Raw genomic sequence first — 22,810 nt, 5'->3', positions numbered from 1 at the left:
GGGCTTTTGAGGCCCGCACCAACTTTTATCTCACATAGCACCGGAACGGCTTGCGCTAGAACCATACAATTTTGTGACTTTTCCTAAACTTTGCCTCTTCGGCAGTTTTTAAAAGATCCAATTATTTTGGTTGAAATATTGACATTTTCTGTTTTCTTTTTGGTTTGAATATACTTTCTTTCTAACATTAACAACATCTTATATAATTGTATATAATTTCTATCATTAAATGTTCATAATTTAGGCTAATTTGATGACGTCCTTGGTCAAAATCCAAGATGCCGGAAAATATTATTAGCTCTGGAGAAACAACGTTTCTTTACTTATTTTTCATCACAACTCCTTATTTTTTTACATAAAACATTTATATGAGCATTGCGTTTTGAGGCTGTATCTTGAAAAAACTGTATTTCAAAAATTCAAGATTTGCGATGAAAGGTGGCCGAAATCTTAAATATGCCACAAATTTTATGTCATTTTATAACGTCATTATGACGTCAGCGTTGTTACAAATGTCAAGTCTTAGTAGACATAAATATTATCTTAAAATAGACACTTTTTGTTGCAGTTCAGTTGTATTTATCCGAGTTTAATGGGAAAATCCCATTTTAACGCTATTAAGCAAAAAAATTACATGACATCATGATGACATAATGATGACGTCATAATTACACGAAATTGCCCGAAAAATCCCGGTCGTCTGAATAGGGTTAAATGTTCCATAGCCTTTGCACACATTCACATTAAAACAGCACAACTCTTTCCGGTTAGATAATGTAAACTAACTTAGCTATATAAGTTGATGTATACGTGCCAATTATAAGAATATGAGATTAACACACATTCTTGGTCAAAATTACTATAACTAAACAAAAGCTATTTGTCATCCTATCTCAGAACTCTTCACAGATCAAGAAAAAAGTAGTCTACATGTAACAGCTGGACAATTTCTCTTTTCCAGTTTTCCCCATTGGTCTTAAGACTTACCCTATCTAAAAGCCACTGATTAGTTGGGCAGCTCCGCCTGTGTATAAATGTCCTCCGAGCTGAATGGATAACAGATGAATGTATGAATAGATAAAAGTAAATGCAGTTGTTACAGTCAAGTTGTGTTTCGGTCTGTTTACACAAGAAACCCATACTTACAAAGTGTCACGGACAGGTCATTTCTTTGAAGACTTTGATGAACAAAGAGTTTACAGATTAGATATGAAATCTAAGATATGAGGTGCAAGATACAGCCAAGAGAGGGCGACTCACTATCTATAAGTAGATCTGGGATCATCCCCAAGGGCACATTTAAAACAACACAAGTCTTTCCTGGTTAGATATGTAAATTAATTAAGATATATAAGTTTTATGTTTTAACCATATCCAGACGGGGGGGGGGGGGGCTTTTGAGGCCCGCACCAATTTTTATCTCATAAAGCACCGGAACGGTTTGCCCTAGAACCATAAAATTTTGTGACTTTTCCTAAACTTTGCCTCTAAGGCAGTTTTTGAAACATCCAATTATTTTGGCTGAAACATTAATTTTTTTTTTGGTTTGACTATACTTTCTTTCTAACATTAACAACATCTCATATAATTGTATATAATTTCTATCAATAAATGTTCATAATTTATGCTAATTTAATGACGTCATTGGTCAATGCCGGAAGATGCCGAAAGATGCCGGAAAATATTAGTAGCTCTGGAGAAACAACGTTTTTATTTTTACTAATTTTTCATCGCAACTCCGTATTTTTTCACAAAAAAAAATTCATATGAGCATTGCGTTTTTAGGCTGTATTTGGAAATAATGTAATTTTAAATGATGACATCATGATGACATCATAATTACACGAAAGGGGTCGTAATAATTGGAATTGCCCAAAAAGCCCGGTCTGAATAGGGTTAAATGTTCCATAGGCTTTGCACACATTCACATTAAAACAGCACACGTCTTTCCGGTTAGATATGTAAATCAACTTAGCTATTACTATTAAGATGTCTGTTTTATATGCTCCATAGGCTTTACACACATTTACACTCGTATGGTATTGATCATATTGAATATGCAAATTTAGTATGTATGTTCCACCAATGGGGTTACTACCTTACTAAAGTTCTTAAAGGACTGTAACCCTTTGTACTAAGGGCATGTCCTGACGCCACATGCATGTTACTTAAAGCTGAATCAATGCATAATAATCAAGTCGCACTTTTTGGTTGTGTCAAGGCACGTTTAAACAACTCTAATTTACTTGCCCAGATACATGGTCATGGGCACGGCCACGGCAATGCTGATGACGTACATGACAAGGCAGAGCCTGTCCAGGACCTTAGCTAGCAGGGTGTAGTCAGACACCTCCTGCTCGTTCTTCATGGCCTCGGCCAGCTCCTCCATGTTACGGGAGGCGGAGGACACAGCAACCTCCAGGCGTGAGACCGCGGCCTCCAGGCGCGTGGGCGGCGCGGGCGGCTGGCGGGCGGTCTCGCGGACATCACCCGGGATGTGCACGTCGACCACCGCCATGTCATCGGCAGGGGGGACGCGGTTGGTCCGCTTCTTGCTGCTGGAGCCAGTCTCTCCATCGTCGCTTCCAACCTTCTTCTCTGTCAGGTCTCCGAGCAGAAGGCACCTAAGGAGAAAAAAAGAGATGATGTGGATATTGTCTACGTTCACTCATATCTACAACTATATGCATGTCCAAACGTTCAGATCCCCTTTTCTTCAAAGAAGCACAAATGTTACAAAGATTTATACTAGGAAAGTTAGGGTGAATCTACCAAGAATCTTATATTACTGGTAATTAATGTGGAAGCAACTTGGGAGGGAAGCAGATGCAGACAAAAGTTGTCAAAAGTTGCTAATTGGATTCCATCGTATGAAAAATAAATATCGAATATTTCCTGATTTTCAGGTAGGTTGACTACATGTAATTTTTTTCTTAGCCGAAAGGTGTCAAGGCTTTGAATTATAACTTATATTAAATCAACATCTTAAAAACAAACAAACAAAATTAGAACCAACAATGAATATATACAAAGGGGTTCCACTATCGATGTATTTGGTTATTTCTGTGCATTGCTATTTAGTCTATCCTGAGATAATGTTCGGAGAAGTACGTACGTTGCCATGAAGCGGAGAAAGAAGGTCTTCGCCATTGGAGACAGGCTCCCCTCCCTGTCGTGAATGATGATAATGGCCAAGGTGAAGAAGAGGAAAAGTCCCATCAGCGCCATGCACACGACAATCAGCGTGGCTGTAACAGCATCCGTAAGAAACAGTTACCGACATGTTCCGGGAATATTTTTAATGGTTAACAGTTACCGACATGTTCCGGGAATATTTATCATGGTTAACAGTTACCGACATGTTCCTGGAATATTTATCATGGTTAACAGTTACCGACATGTTCCGGGAATATTTATCATGGTTAACAGTTACCGACATGTTCCGGGAATATTTATCATGGTTAACAGTAACCGACATGTTCTGATACCATGAAGAATTACTGACATATTCCGGGAGTACCATACATGGTAGACAGCTACTAGTACCATGATTGCCTAAGATTATATTATAAACGTTTACCTGAATGTTTTAAGAATAACAAATGAATTTTCGTAAAATTTACTTTTTGTAACGGAGTCATGTCAGGACATGCGAATGATACATGTAGCTAAAGGTTTACATAAATGTCGACCAGATAAATTCTACTTGGGTTGTAATGCAGGAGTTACATAATACAAAATAAATGGAATAAAAAAAGGCACTTTTGTCTCGAAGTAGTACTAAGGAAAACATTCAACTTGGTCATATCTATGTTTACTCACCGACAAATGGCAGCGCCCCCTTGACAGGAAGCACATCCGTCACGAACACTAGAGACACCACCATGGAGAGTTGAATGGTCACTCCGAACGAGATCCGGTCCCCCCTGTCCAGTGGCATGACGAATGTGATGACCATCAGCGCCACCAGGATGACGCAGGGTCCAATAGTAGTGGCGATGTGGAACAGCGGGATCCTCTCCAGCTGAACAGTGAAGCATGCCTCCGTCTTGTCTTTTGCGAAGAGCATGTCCTTCCGATACCATTCGCCCTCCAGTTGTTGAGCAGACAGGACGCCACAGCGAGTGCCAGCTTGACATTCTGTGTTCGATAAATCATTGCAACAAATTAGCAGCAAGGTAGTTTACGTTTTATTGACAAAGCTAGCCAAAAACAAAATCAGATTTTATACTGACAAGAATCCTATTTTCCTTTTCACATTGTATATGGGAAGGAACCCTTGGCATGCAATTAAATCACTGAAATATCATCATCATATGCATCAGTGGTAAACATTTACCAAAATAGTCCTGGAATGTTAAAGGAACTACGAATGGAATGTCTTTCGTGGTAAACAGTGGCCGGGATGCTCCGATAAAATCTTGTATTTTATTTAAATCATTTTTTATTCATTGAACTTTCTTCATGAAAATTATTTTGATATCGACATCTTTTCAAAAAAGTACTCCCGAATTCATACCGATGATTTCAGAAAATGCAGCAAAGCAGATGTTGCATTCCATGGTGTCTTCAGGGAAGTAGAAGGGGTCCGCATCACACATGGTGGTGGTCAGGGTTTCTACCTTCCAGGTTACCTGACCATTGCTACTGAGCCAAACCGGTACGTCCTTTGGTAGGCCTTGGTAGAGAGGATCAGCACTGTAGCGTAATCAACAGTTTTCGACAACTTAATTTACTGGTAAGATAACTATCATCTAGTGTGAAACTGATGGAACCATTTACATCATTGTATCCCAGCGTCATCAAAAATATTATCGGTCATTTTGTTTAAGGTAGAATCTTGTAATGTTTTACACTACATGATGGATTATTTCATTTACAGGGTACTTTAAATGCATCATACTGGCATACAGGGCTTTAAATCAGTGTAATGTTCTGTTCATTAATTATTTTACAATTAAAATGCTATTATCTGCAATTCAGGATATTTAAAAAACAACAGATCAGGCATGAGTCAATCTCGATTCAATGATAAGAGTTTTAGAAGACAGTACATACTTCCTCTTCAGAGTAAGTGTAGGGGTCCAGATCCTGCTACCCTGGACGCTGATAGTCGAGATGTTGTCGTAGTACTTTGGATCCCAGCTCAGCCGGCTGTCCTGCCATGTCTGGAGTAACAAGAAACAAATAAATTATAACTGAGTAGATTATAGCAAAGAAATATACAGCAAAATTATAGAAAAGCCCAAAAACCTCCTAAAAACGAGACATGATTATATGAATGTGATATTATCAAGTGCACAGATATTTAATAACTACGTGAACTTACAAAATGGATGACGACAGAGGAAACCAGCTGCTCCTTCTTTTCCTCCTGAAAGAAAAGTTACAGCATCGGTCAGTTATGTTTTGTTCCAAAGAACTATTTGCCATAAACCAACGAGAATTTAAAATGTGTTACAGATACTGAAACTCACCAGGTCGACGATCTGTTTTACAGATCCATTAAAGCTGATAACGGGCTGGATGTGGTTCTCAATCCGAGTAGGGGTCTCCGCCTCGGTAGGGTTCTCATCAGTCTCAGCACGGTTGTCAGTGTCGGTAGGGTTCCCAGTGCCGGTAGGGTTGTCAGTCTCGGTAGGGTTGTCAGTGTCGGTAAGGTTGTCAGTGTCGGTAGGGTTCCCAGTGCCGGTAGGGTTGTCAGTCTCGGTAGGGTTGTCAGTGTCGGTAGGGTTGTCAGTGTCGGTAGGGTTGTCAGTGTCGGTAGGGTTGTCAGTGTCGGTAGGGGTCTCTGCCTCTATGCGGCTCTCAGTCTTATCTGTCTCGTTAGGGTTGTCTGTCTGAGTACGGATCACCGACTGGGTACGGCTGTCAGGGTCAGGTGCCAGGTTGAGATTGTACACATCGAGCAGCTCGCCTTTCAGCCGTCCCTCGAAATTCACTGAGGAAGAGACAATACATAGCTATCATTAGGAAGATACAAATCAACATTTTTCTACTTTAACATTGATCATGATGGCATGTTTTGGCTTTACATTTGACATAAAAAGAAATTAAATGAAACTTTATAAGTTTGAAAGTTGTTCATGTGTTTGATGTGTTTTAGATTAAAAAGACTTTATTGTTTATTTAGTTTATTTAGCACCGTAAAATACATAAGGAATCCTAGAAAGGCATGCATGTACATTTGCTCGGGAGCAAATGCAGCAAATGGCTTCACGACATCCCCCTTACCAAAGATGGATCTGTCCCCCTCCCAACACACAGCCCTGCCCAATACTCAATTTGAAAAAAAGGGTCTTCTGGTAACTTCAGACTACTAGTATGTTATGGTCATTTATGGAACAATTCTATCATGTAGTTATATGTGTGCCTATGTTTGTGCATATTTTCAGTTTGGCAATAAACAGGACTTAACTATTCTTCTAAACTACATCAAATGATATTGTGCAAGTGTAGAAAATACAGGCTTATCCAGACCTAATAGTCATTCACCTGAACAACTGGGCTTGTTATCCTGCCATATGCCTCCTTCGACGCATCTCACTTCGGTAGGATACCCGGGCTTTATGTAGTACCCCTCGTTGCAGGTGAAGGCGATCCTCTCTCCCACGTTGTAGAACCTCTTCATAGGGCTTCTATTGCCGTAGTTAGGAGGACCGATGTCCCAGCAGCCTCTCGTATCTGAGTTGGCATAGGCAATGGTATGGTAAAGCAATCATCATTTTATAGAAAAGGACCAGAATCGAATTGTAGATCGGTATAAAAAAACAAAGAGACCCCCAAATATTTGGCATTGAACAGTACAACAAAGAGGTACCTTACAGCTTCACACATCTTTAGATCAATCCTACGTATTTTGATCTGGCATAAAAATAGTGTTAAGCACAGAGACAGAGAGGAATGCCTGTGACTTTGTCAGCACAATACCACTATTGAGTAAATATATACGGATTAGAGTTGTCTAGTATCTAAAATGTCTGAGTACCACGGAAATAAATCGGGATGGTCTCGGGAACAAGGTAAGGCTCTTACTGCAGGAAATCACGTCGCATTCCTGCTGGCTGCCATCTTCCACCAGACAAAATGGCTGCCCCAGACCGGTAGGGTTACGGCAGTAGTTGTTATCCATGTTAGCCCAGGGGTACGCGGCTGTGTAGAACCCTTCCTGCGCAGCGGACCACTTCACACACTCTGCCCCAGACTTGGCTGTACTCCGTTTCCCGCGGTAGTTCATGCCGCCACCGTGGTAGCAAACTGAGGAGGAAAAACGGCCATAAATCAGCAATTTATCCTATAAATTAACAAATTAACGCATCTCTAAATGCATGATTGTACTTAGATACCAGGGAATATATACATTTGAGTGATATGCCAATCACAAATGCTACTGCCAGTGGAAAGTCTTTTGTCTATTTTTCTCTTTACCTTCGCCGTTCCTAGTCGCTGGTTCAGGGTTCCAACAGCCGTGCTGTGGTGGTGGAAACAAGTCACAGGTAGGGAACAGCTTCTTCATCTGGGTATCAGCCATGTTCAGGACTTCCTCACACCACGAACGGCACGGTAGCAGTGGTTTGTTCCTAAATACACAGGCAAGTTTAGGAATATCAACATGAGGTTTTCTTACTTTTAAAAGACAAAAAATGCAATTAGGCACGAACGTTTACGTTCCATTAGAGTATAAATTAGCTTATTGCTAACCCTAACTGAGGATTTTTAAAACTTAGCAATACATGTACCAAAAAAATGTTATCATGATCAACGTAACGAAGCATGTTTTACTCACATGCACGAGGTCGCGTTGTCTGCATGATGATACAAAGAGCAGGTAGTGTCGTTCTCTTTGGGTACAGCACATCGCGGAAAAATCACTGTAGATGCGAATTCCCGGAACTCGGGGTGTCGGCTCTGTCCATTTGTGGGCGAACAGTTGAGCAGCTCCACGACAGATCTAGAGGAATTCTGTATCTCCTCAAACGTCGTCTGACCCAGCTGATTGGGTAACATTGTAAGTCTACCGCCGAGGTTGAAATCCACAGGAATCGGCAGGCACTCTGAATATTACAAAATAGCCATTGTACCATTCACATTCTTTAAACATCGACAGGAGGCACTGACAAAGATGTAAATATATCCGATGAGGTTTCTGTCCAAAATGCAAGTTCAGAAATGTTAAACACAGTTTTTAAGCACCAAGTGACCTTTGGCAGCATCAAGAAATCATCGGACTTTTACCATTCTATTCTTTTATTTCAATTTATTTTGTTGTTTACTTTCAATTTTTTCAGCATTAACGGCCACGACAAAACAAATAGTCAAGTCAACAGACTTTGGATAATAGAAGTTAGTATTGTGACAAAAAAACATAAATAGTGCTAGTAAATAATGCTTTTTATATCAAGACCTTCGTCCATTGGATATAAAATTTAATCTACAAGTAAGGTTATTGTACGAGCAACTGTTTGCATGTGAAAACTAAAAGGACTTTGTGAGAGCAGCTTACCACAACCGTCCTCGTCACTCCCGTCCGAACAGTCCGTCCTCCCGTCACACCGCCTCCAGGTCAGGGTGCAGGCATGTCCGTGTCCGCACCGGAAGTACCCGAGGGGGCAGCGGATCGCTGTGTGGCCTGTTAGGTAGTACGGTAACATTTGCAATGTTCACCGTAACATGGTCCAGCCAAACTATTGCTCTATATATTTTGACTTATAACAACGAGGTTCAGGTTGATATAGTGACCAGGCCTCAAGCGTGACCCGTCATATTGTTACATAGTTTATTCCAACACCTTATATGGTGTCCAGTCCCAGGAGGCCGGTCCTGCCACTTTGCTACATCAATCTAACCAAACACAGGCATCATTGTAAAACACATTCAGGTTGACAGGTTCAAGGATCACTGTAAGACAGTTGTGACAACCATGCGGTCCGGGTCATTGATATTGATCAAGTTGGAGCTGAGGAAACGGATCAAAGCTACTAACTTGCGGAGGTAAAGTTAACATAAATTTGACATACCGTTCTTCAGCTGGCAGATGAAGTTGAATGCGGACGAGCACGGCGCGTCGTTCCATCCGGCCCCGAGGTGGTTGACACAGCCTTCTCCGTTACTGTTGGGTTCCCCCGGCTGCCACCCAGTCCAGTCTGCGGTTGGGCTGAAGGGAGTCCCATCTTCCCACGCCCACTCTCCTTCTCCGTTCTGATTGTTCAGGCCGAACCAGAAAGGATCCAGGGCGTTCTTGAGGTCCATCAAGAAACCGTCTACGTCTATGTCCTTTGGCATGGCGAGGAGCCCCCCGTCCGCTGCACACACCTGTCTGGCCTGACTGTAGGTTTTTTCTTGGTTGTACGCCTTGAAGCACGAACCTCCATGTGCGGTGTAACCCGATGGACAACCTAGTACAGAAATATTAAATCATCGTAAAAATTAAATTCATCATGTTTTTAACAAGCTAGTTTATGACTTTATAAAGAACTGGTATCCTCTAAGTACATTTTCCTTTAGACTCGACGTCTTCTTCTTGATTCACCAGTCACTGTTAAACTCTCCCACTGAGGCTCGACTGGAGCTATGTGATTTTGAATCGTTTTCCATTGATGTTGACTGACAGAGACAGAAATTAGCACAGTATTGGGTCTTTTGACAAACGAACACTTTGCCGAGTCTTTATTAACTACTTACTGCCTTGCAACAGTGCAGTGACCGGAGTTGTGCTTTGCACTACAGTAGCAGGTGTGCTGACTGGAGTTGTGGTTCGCTCCACAGTCACATGTGTGCTGACTGGAGTTGTGGTTCGCTCCACAGTCACATGTGTGCTGACTGGAGTTGTGGTTCGCTCCACAGTTGTTGGTGATGGAGTTGTAGGGATCACTGTGATGTTTGAACAGAAAGCCGAGCAGTTCAACTGTGCATCCTATTTACCAAAACACAACTATAGTCCCAACCAGTACTTACGTCTGCACGAAACAAATGAGAGCTAAGTGCAAGCAGACTTTTAATATGATGTTGACACCACGATATGTATAATATGTACCAAAGACGATAATTGCTAATCTTAGGATGCACTTCTTACGCTTCTTCATTCTGACACAATGACACGTTCTTATACCTGTTCATGGCCAGACCCTGCAGCCTACAGAATAGATCTAGAGATAGAAAAACTGTGAAACCTGTCTAAGTATGTACTTACCAGTAGTGACGCCAGGAGGCGCTGCCGTGGACAGACAGATGCCCCATGGCCATGACAGACCCTCCACCAGGACAGTCTTGGTCAAGTTTGACTTGGATAACCTGGGGGATTGAAACAGAGCAACTTATTGTGTCTGCTCAAGTATGAATATACATATGCATACGCCTAAATTATATCCATATGTATGTATGTATGTATATATCTATGTACAGTATGTGCGTGTGTGTGTGTTCCTGTCTTGTGTGCTCTTATGTCTATGTGTGTTTGTGCGTGTCTACATGGATATCTGTGTGTGTGTGTGTGTGTGTGTGTGTGTGTGTGTGTGTGTGTGTGTGTGCGTGTGTGCGTGTGCGCGTGGGGGGGGGGGCGGACGAACGATGTAATGATGGTTTTCGTACAATAATTCTATCAGTTAGTTACAGTAGTCTAACTGCAATGTAATAATACGTTGGTTAGATTACTCATTTCACCAGGGCGAAACATACCACCAACATCAAACACGACTGTAACGAACAAGAAATAGCTAAAGGTTTAAAAAAAAACTAAAGGTCCATACACAGGCTGAAGGATTCGCAATTATACGTACGGAACATTCTTCGAAAGCTAGGTACAGCCCTTACATATCCAGTCTGAGCAGGTGTTGCAAGCATTGAACTAGCTTTAAAAAATATGGAACCTTATAAAACCTTTTTTCACTCAGGAAGATCGAGAACATCAAATGTAGTATCATTGTGGACAGGACATAAGATTTGAAAGAACAAAAAATTAATAAAAGAATGACAATGACAAGTGAACGCAGATACACCAATCACATCACAAAGCACCAATGAATCATCTAACCTTAGTCTAATCATTTTAACGTTGAGGTTCAACAGAAGATTTTGACAACATGTTTTCTCGATTGCCTGTTTTTAATGTTTCACTTAGTACCTGGATAGTCTATTCAACAAATCAATAACACACAAAACACCAACCCTTCGTGCAACAAACCAAGGAGGTTAAAATATACACGGATTTAAAGCTCCTTGAACAGGCAAACTAAACAGCCATCTTGTGGATCTTGTCGTCCCCTTGTTTCCAGTTTTAAGACAAGCTATAGCTACCAACTTTAACTTTTCCATTTTTCGACAAATCACAAAAGTAAAAATGGAAAAAAAATAGCTAGTAGTTATACTACCTAGTAGTTATATCATATCTAAGATTTAAGATATAATTGTGTTCACATGTGAGCACATGCCGATATGAGTTAGAAGAAAAAATATTTAAAACATCAAGCTTGGCTATATTGCTCCTAGTTCATTCTTATTAACGAATAAAAGAATGAACTTTTTTCTGTTGATAGAAAAAACATTTAAAACATCATGAACAGTTAAGACAGCTGTTCTTTATAGTTTGCTCCAAATAATGTCTTTTATATGCAAATGAACAAAGGCGTTTACTTCTCGGTACCAAGACCACATGACTGACGGCTACCTTTAAAGAAATTCCTTATTAATTAGGGAATGTATTAGTGCAAATTTTGACACCCTTTCAAAGCGATCAAAGTATTTACACAAATGCCTCCGCCCCTGAGGCGTTGCCAAAAACAAACAATAAAAGTAGAAATCCTCTTAAACGTACATGCAGTGAAACATACCTTTTTGGTCATCCTTTCATGTTACTAAACTGTGATCAAAATATAAAGCAAAAGGTATGTTTTCAATAGCTTCCAGACAACCGAATGTACCCCATGTGGCAACGCACATCAGGTGCGGGGATTCCGTGTTATATTCAAGTTAGTTTACCGGAATAACTATCCGAGAATTTTTGTATACTTAATTGGGGCGTGGAAGTCCTGGGTCATTTGATTCTACGGAATCCCGCCTCGAAAAGATCCGCTATTACTGACCAGTATTGGGTCCGCGGCGCTGGGGATTAAATTTGTGCTTCATACTTCTGAGTTGGTACAAAACTAACTTGTAGGTAACCTTGATATAATCCAACTTAACAAACATAAATCATGTTTCCAAAATAAATCATATAACTTAACACAACATCGAGCAGAAGAACATAACTTCAGCAGGGTAATTTGTATAATTAACATCTACTAGATAAATCAGATTTTCTTACATTCCAACTTTCCCTTGATATGATGAATCATACCAAGTAGACGACCAGTAGACGTAGTTCTCGTCAACAGCAATCCCCTCCACATCCTTCCCGTCTTCATACAGCAGTTGTTGGATATCGTTACCCAGCAGGTCTGAGCTGTACATGCGGTCATCATCAGAGTAGTACAGCCGGTTCTCTAAATGGGAGGAATAAACGAAGGATTTATGCACCTATCAATGTGAATACTGCGACTGTTGAGTAAGATTACACAGAGGGTAGACATGCACATAGATAATATCCTACATGTGATACATATTTATTTAATATCTTCATAATCGACTACCACTCCTTATCATACATATTGTCACAATACAATGAACGCGTTTCAAAATGTTCCTTTTTGATTAATAATTCTTTTGTGTATGAATTCGTATATTAGTACATTATCTCTTGCCGTGTTGTTTTCTCACCTCTATAGTCTATTGTAACGGCGCGGGGATTATTCACGCCCGTGATGATGGTGGTTGGGTTACTGCCGTCCATCTCAGCACGGTCAATTCTGGCATTACTCTCGTCCGCCCAGTACATGAGTCTGTGAAAGGAGTCAAGCAAACAAAACCTCTTTCGAAATTTTCATATATGTTTTTAATTTGTGATTTATTGTACAGTATTATTAGTATAATGATTATTACCATAGATAATATAGTTTAATGAAAATGATAGTATAACCCACATAATCACTTTGATGGTCTCATCTGCCTAATGAACATATATAGCAAAATAATAGGTCACAACAAAACGATTTGATAGGAAAGTAATATGATATTCTAGGTGTCCAAAACACCGTCCCAAGGTTTATTATCAGTAGGGTCTTGATGAAAGTTTTCAAAACGAACGTTTGCACTATGACGTCTATAAAACGGTTGAATGGTAAAATGCATCGAGCTTACAAACGTAAACGTATGCAGCCCTGTCCCAGAATCACATATGTGTAAAATGCCTTATTGCCTTCGATCGAAGGCTATGCCTTCGGAGAAGGCTATGAAATCGCTTTTGCACTGTTTGGCAGATTATGCACGATAACTCTCGAAGGTAGGTCCAATGTTCACGATTTTTGGCAGGCAGGTTGTTTTTTGGGGTGGCCATTGTCATGGCCAAAAATGGGCTTCATGGGGGGTTCCTACGTCACTGTAGTTGACCTTGGTTTTTGGTGTTTTTTCCTTGTGTACAAGATATCTCAAGTATTCTTGAATGGATGTTCATGATTTTAGTGGGCAAGTTACCGTTGAGAATGCCGAGGTCAAGTTCAAAGATGGGCCCCGTGGGGGTTTCTATGTCACTGCAGTTGACCTTTGTTTTTTGTGTTTTGTCTTGTGTACAAGATAACTCGAGAATCTTTAAATTGATGTTCATGTTTGATAGTTGGCAAGTTACCATTGACAATACCAAGGTCGAGTTCGGATATGGGCTTCGTGGGGGGTCCCCACGTCATTGAATTAGAAATTACTGCAGCGAAACTGGTTTTTAAATCTCGTGATCTGGACGTGCTAGGGTCATGATTTTTAGATGGTAGGTAGCTCTCGTGCTCACAAAAAAGTGCCATAAGTTTGGGCCACGTAGCAGGTTTTTTTGGGAAATGCAGAGGCATTTGTTTGAAAATGTTTGAAGTAGGATAGCTCAAGAAACGGTTGACGGATTGTTGTTATATTTGGTATGTCGGTAGCTTAAGTGATGCTTGACCTAATTAGATGACAATTATGCAATTCAAGATCTAATTTACATAATTAATGACAAAAGTCTATAAATCTGCTGCGTTCCATGATAGAACAATTAAAATGGTGGTATATTTAATCAAGAGGAAGAGATATTAATTATGTAAATTGTAACCCAATTTGATTAATTAATAAGAGAAATCTATATGTCTTTCATAGTGCAGTAGACCTTTTTGGCTTCCACCCTTTGCGGATTACATTGATGCCCACAAGGATAGTTAGAAAAAAATTCCTGTTTGTTATAGAACAACAGAACCATTGTGAAATTGGCGAAAGTGGCGCTGAATCTGCCTATTTTGGGTATTACTGTGGACAAGGACCATGTGGATGCCCTATTACAAACTCATCAGTGTCATGCTGAACAAACAAAGACCCTCAGGATCCCCAGGACACCAGCTACTGGGACACAACATTGCTTGGCTGTGTTCTTTTGGCACAAGGCAGTGATGTTGTTCCTCTCCGGCCCTTGTGTAAACACAGATGTGGAAGTGGGTCAAATCGTTTATCTTTATATCATCTGGGGCAGGCAAGCAGTTTTGATAGCTCATGATGTAAACAGGCTGGGGTCACAAATTTTTGGTGTCAATAAGGCCTAATTTGCATAAATAATGAGAAAAATGCTATAAATAGTATAATGCAATAGTGGTGACTGACAGGAATTTCACTCTGGCTGCATTTGGAAGTTAAGTGAAGGTGATCATTATTAAACATAATTTATTTAAATCAGAACCTTATTTGCTTGATTTATGAGGAAATGCTAGAATAGCCCTCTTTGACTGTCATTGGATGAAAAATATGATCAAAGGATATAGTTGCAAGTGAGGATATTATTTCCATAAACGACGTGAAACATTCATAAGTTGTCAGTCGTAAAGGTTAACATCATTTGTCGAAGGCATGAGGTCGTGGAACTCTAGTTTTAAATGTGTTTTACTCACCCATTTCTGGGGTCCAGGACCAGGCCAAGAGGCTGGTTGACGGCTGGTGACGTCAGAAGTGTTCTATTTGACGATCCATCCATCTTTGCTACAGAGATGGTGTTTTCATAATACTCAGTCCAGTAGATATCCCCTCTAGCATGGTCCAACGCCTGGCCATCGACATCTGCATAAAAAGTTTTGAACGTTTTGAGAAATATTTGAAAATGCAGAAGTCAAGAAGCTTTGAAACACTATACAATAGAAAATTCTTATATCCGGAACAGATCACGACAACTTCGCAGTGAACACCGTTAGATTTCCCAATAATGTCGGGGTTACACCAACAAACACGTCGTTATTGGCTCCCGATCCAATCTGAGATATCCTAAACATGTCTCGGACAAAATATCCAGTCTTTAATATCCCGATAAGGATTAACATTATAGCGGGAAGTCATGTTTACAGTTACTCCAGATATCTGTTAGGAATAACGATCTGTTTTTTTATTCAACATCTCAAATCTCAAATCTATCTATAAATGCAAAACAAAACACAGACGTGAAAAAAAAACAAAGAACTGTTTAACTTTTTAGCCATTCTCTTGGGCTACATTTGGTAGACAGTTGTGATCTGTCCATACCGCTGTTTTGGTTGTATAATTACACAGTTACATGTATCATAGTTTACTGTAAAAACAAGCATCGTTAACCCTATCTAGACCGGGGGGGGGCTAAAAGTGCCCGCGCCAACTTTGATGTCACATAGCGTCTGAATGGCTAGGGCTAGAATGACCAAACTTGGTGACTTTTCCTAAAATATTGTTGGCAACAATTTTCTATCATTGGAATAAGATAATAATTTTTTGTGTTGCCATGGCAACGGGTTTCTGACAGGCATTTTTTGCTAAATTTAGTAATTTTGTTTCAAGAATAGAATTTTATGGGTTTTATGTCAAGTTACTCATGGTTTCTAATATTAATAACATCCCATATGAATTTATGTTAATTTTATCATTAAATATGCATAATTTATGCTAATTTGATGACGTCATTGGCCAAAATCCAAGATGGCGGACCATATCATTAGAACAGGTATATACAAGTTATTTTCCTTAAAATTTCATCAATACTTCCATTTCTTTTCCAAAAAAGGTTTAAATGAAGGTCTTTGGTATGTTTACAATGTATTTTAGGCTTTATCACGAAAAAAAAATATTTTTGAAAATTCAACATTGATGATCCAAGATGGCGGATATCTTAAATATGTATGACGTCATTTTATGACGTCACCGGTGTTGCTATGAGCAACATAAGACTTAGTACACTCTAATATTCTGTCATAAACACTTTTGGTAAAGTTATGTTGAATACTATTTAGTTTTCAGGGAATAGCCTATCTAGACTGTTTTGGACAATAAAATCCCATTAATGACGTCATAATGACGTCATATTACGTCATAATGACAAAAAAATTGTAGATATGATAAATTTTAACTAGTACACCATCCTCTGAAAATTTGGTAGCCATACGACATACCGTTAGCGAGGTCTGAGGGGGGGCCGAAAGACGCCCCCCCCCCCGGTCAAATCTTGCTCAAAAAAGCCCGGTCTAGATAGGGTTAAGATGTAAAGTTTGGAACGAAAAAAAAGAAACCTGGTACAGGTACATGTACTACAAAAACCTCCGCCAGTATGTTACATTTTCCTAATCATGTATGCAAATGATTCTCTGATGGACTTTTCCAATGGAAAACCGTATAAGACCCGCCACCTGTTCTATTTAGAACCATTGGCAGGTCAGTCTCAGAAGTTCTATTTAGAACCATTGGCAGGTCAGTCTCAGAAGTTCTATTTAGAACCATTGGCGAGTCAGTCTCAGAAGTTCCATTTAGAACCATTGGCGGGTCAGTCTCAGAAGTTCTATTTAGAACCATTGGCGAGTCAGTCTCAGAAGTTCTATTTAGAACCATTGGCAGGTCAGTCTCAGAAGTTCTATTTAGAACCATTGGCGGGTCAGTCAAGTTCTATTTAGAATACCTCGGTCAAAATCAGCACAGGAAAGGTCGCGCCGGTGTTCTGAACTTTGGGTTCTAGTGAGAATCGGGCTGGGTATAATGTGTATGTGCGTGTGTCTCTCTGTGTGTGTGTTTTTGTCAATGTGTGTGTGTATCTTTGTGTGTGTGCGCGCGCGCGCGTGTGTGTGTGTGTGTTTGCGTGTGTATGAGTGTGTGTTTGTGTGTGTGTGTGTGTGTGTGTGTGTGTGTGTGTGTGTGTTTAAAGCCAAATGTTGTAAAAAACGTAAACACAATACGAAAATTAATGCTTTAGTGGATAATTCTGCAGTCTCATTTATACCAGAAACTTAAATATTATATAATAAGTTCTAGCTAGCCTGATTTTTGCTGTCAGATCAACAAACCTTAGGGAGAAAATCATGACCCTCTGGAACGATATTTCCTGCATTTTGAGGGGCAAATGTTCCTGGTAGACTTAGTTTAATGACGTCTCTTTCTTTACAGATGCTTGCTAGAATACTGTATGTAATACCGTAAATTGCCGAATAAAGTACGCACTTTTTAAACTCTTAAAAATCCCAAAAGTGTTTTGGGCCGTTGCCAAAGTCGGGTGCGTACTTTATTAGAGGTTTTCCCTTTAACATTCCGACGCCGACCCAGGAACACTGGCACAGAGAGCTTGGTACGACATCGATTCGTCCATAGCATGTTTAGATATGAATATTGAGTGGAAATAAAACTAAACTTAAATACTGAACACATTTCTTCTGAATATCGTCGATATTGACAACAAGTTGCCGGGTAAATGAAGGTCAAGTCAGTGAGTGTGAGTGTGAATGTGAATGTGTGTGTGTGTGTGTGTGTAACGTGAACACAATCGGCTATTCCGAGATCAGGGTGCGCCAATGGCATTGTGCATCGTTATGTCATTCTTACTCTGTATTTATCGCATTTTGTTGACATTTATCAAACTTGTTATACTAATACAGTTATTTTCCAGACAATCAGGAAGAGATTTGGTGTTAAGATGTTCAAAACTTATGCTATGGCCAATTTAAGACCAGAAATTGGCATAAAATCTACGTTACGCTGTTGCACTTGAAAAATGCCAGTTTTTTAAATAAGCTTTTAAGTAATTTGGGACCAAAAAATGGAATAAAAAGATTTGCAATATGTTCAGACATGCTCAGTCTGATATGTTTTGCACAAAACCTGATATTGATTGGAAATTTCTCTTTTCTAAAACGCATTTATCAATGTGTCGTACACGTTATGTAAACTGCAGAAATTAACACACTGCAATTAACTTATCTCCCTGTATTAAAAAAGATGGTGATAGAATTGGCCATTTTGCATGTTATGCAAGGTACATCCATATATGACACAAAACATGTGTTTTTATGTTGCTTGTCCTTTGGGTTAATATGGCTAATGGCTTACAGTTACCTTTCTTTTTTGTCAGAGAAAATGTGTAGTGTCCATTGCTCGGTAATAACTTAAAATAGAAAAGCTGTGGTGCATATGATTTCAGGTTCTGAAACAGCTAAAGATGCTGACTTAAGATACAGTAGCCATTTCAGTCTATTGCTGTAATTATATGAAATAATGTCAAAAAAACCTCAAGGGTGTAGTGTCCGTTGCCATGTAGTGTCCGTTGCTAAGTATACTATGTAGGTACATTTATTACATTTTGTTGCAATTTTGAAGTAATTTTGTCATTTATGTTATTACTGTAGTATTTTGTCAACCCCTAAATGACAGGTATCTCGAGATTGAAATATCTTGTCATGTACTTGAGCTGTAGTGTCCGTTGCCGGCCAAATCTGAAACGAATAAGCCAATTTCGGAAGTGCACAACTTTTGAACCAAACGTCTCTATCCAAAAATTTAAAAAGTGCAATGTATGGCAACACTTCTAGTGTTATTTTCTGCACTGAAAGTAGAAAAATATAAAACTTGAAAAATTGGCCAAAGTGCAACCCATTGGCGCACCCTGATCTCGGAATAGCCGAATGAGAAAATTAGCCGGGTCGTTACATCTGCTTGAGGACTATATTTATTTATTTGTTTATTTTTGTTTATTTGTTTATTAGATCTCCATTAGTGGTAAAAACCACTAATCTTCCTGGAGTCCACATAAAATCTAAAATTATAACAACAGAAATGTACAGAAATCAACACAATATTAACATAAATTGAATAAAGTAATCAACATAATTAAGTAACATAAGCTGGGTTTGAAATCAAAGTGATCACTAACATTAAATAAAGTAATATAATTAAGTAATATATGGTGAGCATGAACTCAAAGTAATAATGAAAATAATGTAGGCAACTATGAAACAAATTTACAACAATTATCTCTTGGTTTAACCCTATCTAGACCGGGGGGGGGGCTAAAAGTGCCCGCGCCAACTTTGATGTCGGATAGCGTCCGAACGACTTGCACTAAAACCACCAAACTTGGTGACTTTTCATAAAATATTGTTGGCAACAATTTTGAATTAGTGGAATTAGAAAATTATTTTTTGTGTTGCCATGGCAACGGGTTTCTGACGGGCATTTTTGGCTAAATTTAGTAATTTTCGTTTCAACAATAGAATTGTCAAGTTACACATGGTTTCTAATATTAATAATATCTCATATAATTTTATGTAAATTCCATCATTAAATATGTATAATTTATGCTAATTTGATGACGTCACTGGCCAAAATCCAAGATGGCGGACAACATCATTAGATAAGGTATAAACAGGTTATTTTCCTTAAAATTTCATCATTACTTCTATTTCTTTTTACAAAAAAGGTTCATTTGAACGTCTTAAGTCTATATTCAATGTATTTTAGCCTTTACCTTGGAAAAAAAATATTTTCAAAATTCGAGTTTTATAATCCAAGAGGGCGGATAGCTTAAATATGCATGACGTCATTTTATGACGTCACTGGTGTTGCTATGGGGAACATAAGTCTTAGTACACCCTAATATTCTATTATGAACGCTTTCTGTTAAAGTCACGTTGTATACCATTGCCTTTTTAGGGAATAACCTATCTATACAGTTTTGGCCAATAAAATCACATTAATGACGTCATAATGACGTCATATTACGTCATAACACCATCAAAATTGTACTTATGATAAATTTTTACCAGTACACCATTCTCTAAAAATTTGGTGGTCATACGATATACCGTTGGCGAGTTCAGAGGGGGGGCGAATCGAGCCCCCCCCCCGGGCCCACGAAGCCCAAAAAAGCCCGGTCTAGATAGGGTTAACAGAAAATTGATGATGCAACTCAAAACAGAGTGGGAGAGGTTTTGATACATATCATCTCTGTAAGACCACACATTAACATGCAGTGTTGCGTTTTGCAAAAATTGTCCCCAATTGCAATGAAAACATCATAATATATAACTCACAGCTGATGTTTAAGATGGTCTCCCTGCCACTTCCATCACGACGAGCCCGGTGGATTTTTTGCCTGTCATCTGACCAGTACACGTAGTCCGTGAGCGGGTCGTAGTCCAGGGTTCTGGGCGCTCCTACATCTCCGAGCGGAAGCGTGGTGGTCGATCCGGAAGTGATGTTAACTTGAAGAATGATATTTCTATTCTTGTCAGCAACCAATAGGAACGGCTCACTGATGTTACTGGAGCCGGGGTCTCCTAAGGTGGAGGAAATAACCAGAGTATTAACTATTTACCCTGTATTTTTTTTAACTTAGTGGTCGCCACGTAACACAGCCGTTTATAGGCCACTTCAAGGTGAGCGGTACTAACCACCTGAATGGTATGATCCGCTAACCTAGGTTACGGGTTACCGAGTAGAACTGTAACAGCAACTCTTCTCCCTGAGTCAGAAACATCATGATTGAGACCAGCCCAACTCACAAGTAGTGAGGAATAACTGACCCAATAGGAAAAGCAGGGGTTACAAAGGCTGGTCAGAAAAATTCCCTACACCATTTTTAGACCATAATTGTTTGTTCCACTTCCACTCTCGTGGGTTCTTTAACGTGCTTGAGGTGTGTCTCTCCTCAAACACGGGACCTCAATTTAACGTCCCATCCGATAAGACGTCCCAAACCAAAGCTAGGTACTCACTTTCACCTGAGTAAAGTGAGGAAAGTCGTGTAAAGTACCTTTCCCAATGGCACGACGTCGGAGCGCATGTTCGGACTTGTTCGGGTACGACCCAAAATCAAACCCGGGTCTCCCCATTTCATAGTCCAGTGATCTACCAATACACCACACGACGCCACATGATATACTGTATACCAACGCCATGCTAGTTTTAGAGCAGATATAGTAAGTTAAATAAGCAGACCGTAAAAGTAGAACTCCGATCCGTGTTTGCATAATTGTAGTCTTGATTCACCACATTCTGTATTCATTGCTTTTGTCTGTTTGCAATTAGCTCTCGGGAACGAACTTGCAATAAAGAACTCAATTATAAACAGGTTTTTCCGAACGATCGTGCGATGTCTTAAACTATTATCTTCTTTCATACTTTCATAAACTATTTGCTAATTAACAACGATCGCCATCAATAATGGGTGAAATATGGCGTGGTAATTACGCCCATTTACTGCCATTATTTGGAACCCTGGACCCGGAACCTTCCGATCTCGGCCAGGCAGCGTCACAATGGAGCAATTAAAAAAATAACCGTTTTGTTAGACACCGCTTTTAACAGTTTAAACAGTTATAGTGGTAAGAAAAATCTGTCTGGACCTCGACTATGGATATAGAGATGCATGAAATACTTCTTAGGCTATCTCTGCACACCACCGGGAAAAAATAAGAAGACCGCGATACTAAGGAACCTTGAAGCTAAAATAAGTTCAAACTTGAAAAAAACAAGTTTCGCCTTAGTGGAAGGCTTGAAGAAATTCATTTTAGTGTAACAAAAACTCAGTTTAAGGCATAATAAATTATGAAACAAATTATATCTAAGTCAAATTAAGAGGTTATATGAGGCATTATTCATTCTAAGAAATTAGGACACACACGGCGATCTATACACGCAGTTTTCTTGTGTTGGTTTTCACATATTGTCCAGTTCTTACCACATCGGGAATTGGACTTCGCGAGTCTGGATATGACTCATACAGAACAGAATATTTTGCGTCCACACCTGGCTAAATCCTGCTAAAGAATCCAACAGGATATGCAAAACTTGGTATGAACGGGGTCTAAGTGTATCCCGAAGTCCATTAAAATGTTTTGTGTACATGACTCCCCTTTTGTGTATTTTGTTTGTAGAAATAGCGTGAACCCCTGATACATTTGGGTGTTTATCAGTAAATCAGAGAAGCACGCCGATGGACGCCAATAGAGTGTTAAGTAAACGTTGCACAATGTTGTTGTAAAAAAAAGCTTATGATAATAAACTAGAGACTTGTCCACGCGCGATCATCTGTAGCGCGTTCTGTTTTGGGTGCCAGATTATAAACTCAGCCCAGCAGTGCACACTACTGCAAGGCTTTTATTCATTCGTGGGAATCATAAGTGACCATGACCAGTTTGTTCGTTTAACTAAGAGATATTGTAATGCTTCTTAGTATTTTTCCGATGTATCTGTTTCTATCACTCGCCTCTGCCCGTAGCATCACGGGTGTGGCTCACATAGTACCGCAAACCGGTCGGATGCATAATGCCTATTGGAGACTAGTAGGCAAGGCGAGCTGTGGAAACGGTCTGTCACCTTCCTAATGGCAGCACTGACTTGTCCTACTTCACACTGCAGCTAGGTGTCGCTGCTGCAGTCCCAAACGTATTGTCATATGATGGCATCCGCCCCAGACCCTTCCGATTGATGGGCA

The 22,810-nt window shown here is 39.7% G+C and overlaps 1 protein-coding gene across 1 annotated transcript in view; it reads right to left on the bottom strand.

Annotated features, from left to right (window-relative positions):
- Positions 1-2,242: 2,242 nt before the first annotated feature.
- The window catches only part of LOC109475911, a 28,598-nt gene continuing 8,030 nt past the window's right edge, over positions 2,243-22,810 (bottom strand). Inside the window, exons 2-21 of the mRNA XM_019776730.1 lie at positions 20,406-20,651; positions 14,991-15,156; positions 12,751-12,872; positions 12,299-12,476; positions 10,190-10,290; positions 9,682-9,870; positions 9,018-9,407; positions 8,504-8,620; positions 7,787-8,054; positions 7,429-7,580; positions 7,036-7,257; positions 6,496-6,684; positions 5,796-5,941; positions 5,478-5,705; positions 5,330-5,374; positions 5,059-5,168; positions 4,520-4,698; positions 3,823-4,140; positions 3,116-3,248; positions 2,243-2,624 (exon numbers count right to left, since the gene is read on the bottom strand). Of these exons, the coding sequence (XP_019632289.1) occupies positions 2,243-2,624; positions 3,116-3,248; positions 3,823-4,140; positions 4,520-4,698; positions 5,059-5,168; positions 5,330-5,374; positions 5,478-5,705; positions 5,796-5,941; positions 6,496-6,684; positions 7,036-7,257; positions 7,429-7,580; positions 7,787-8,054; positions 8,504-8,620; positions 9,018-9,407; positions 9,682-9,870; positions 10,190-10,290; positions 12,299-12,476; positions 12,751-12,872; positions 14,991-15,156; positions 20,406-20,651 (3,881 nt within the window). The remainder of the gene's footprint in view (positions 2,625-3,115; positions 3,249-3,822; positions 4,141-4,519; positions 4,699-5,058; positions 5,169-5,329; positions 5,375-5,477; positions 5,706-5,795; positions 5,942-6,495; positions 6,685-7,035; positions 7,258-7,428; positions 7,581-7,786; positions 8,055-8,503; positions 8,621-9,017; positions 9,408-9,681; positions 9,871-10,189; positions 10,291-12,298; positions 12,477-12,750; positions 12,873-14,990; positions 15,157-20,405; positions 20,652-22,810) is intronic.

This window comes from Branchiostoma belcheri, unplaced genomic scaffold (genome assembly GCF_001625305.1).
Source record: "Branchiostoma belcheri isolate BF01 breed outbred unplaced genomic scaffold, Haploidv18h27 scaffold353, whole genome shotgun sequence".
NCBI lineage: Eukaryota > Metazoa > Chordata > Leptocardii > Amphioxiformes > Branchiostomatidae > Branchiostoma > Branchiostoma belcheri.
Note: the sequence above shows the minus strand (reverse complement) of the source record. Positions and strands in the feature narration are given on the sequence as shown.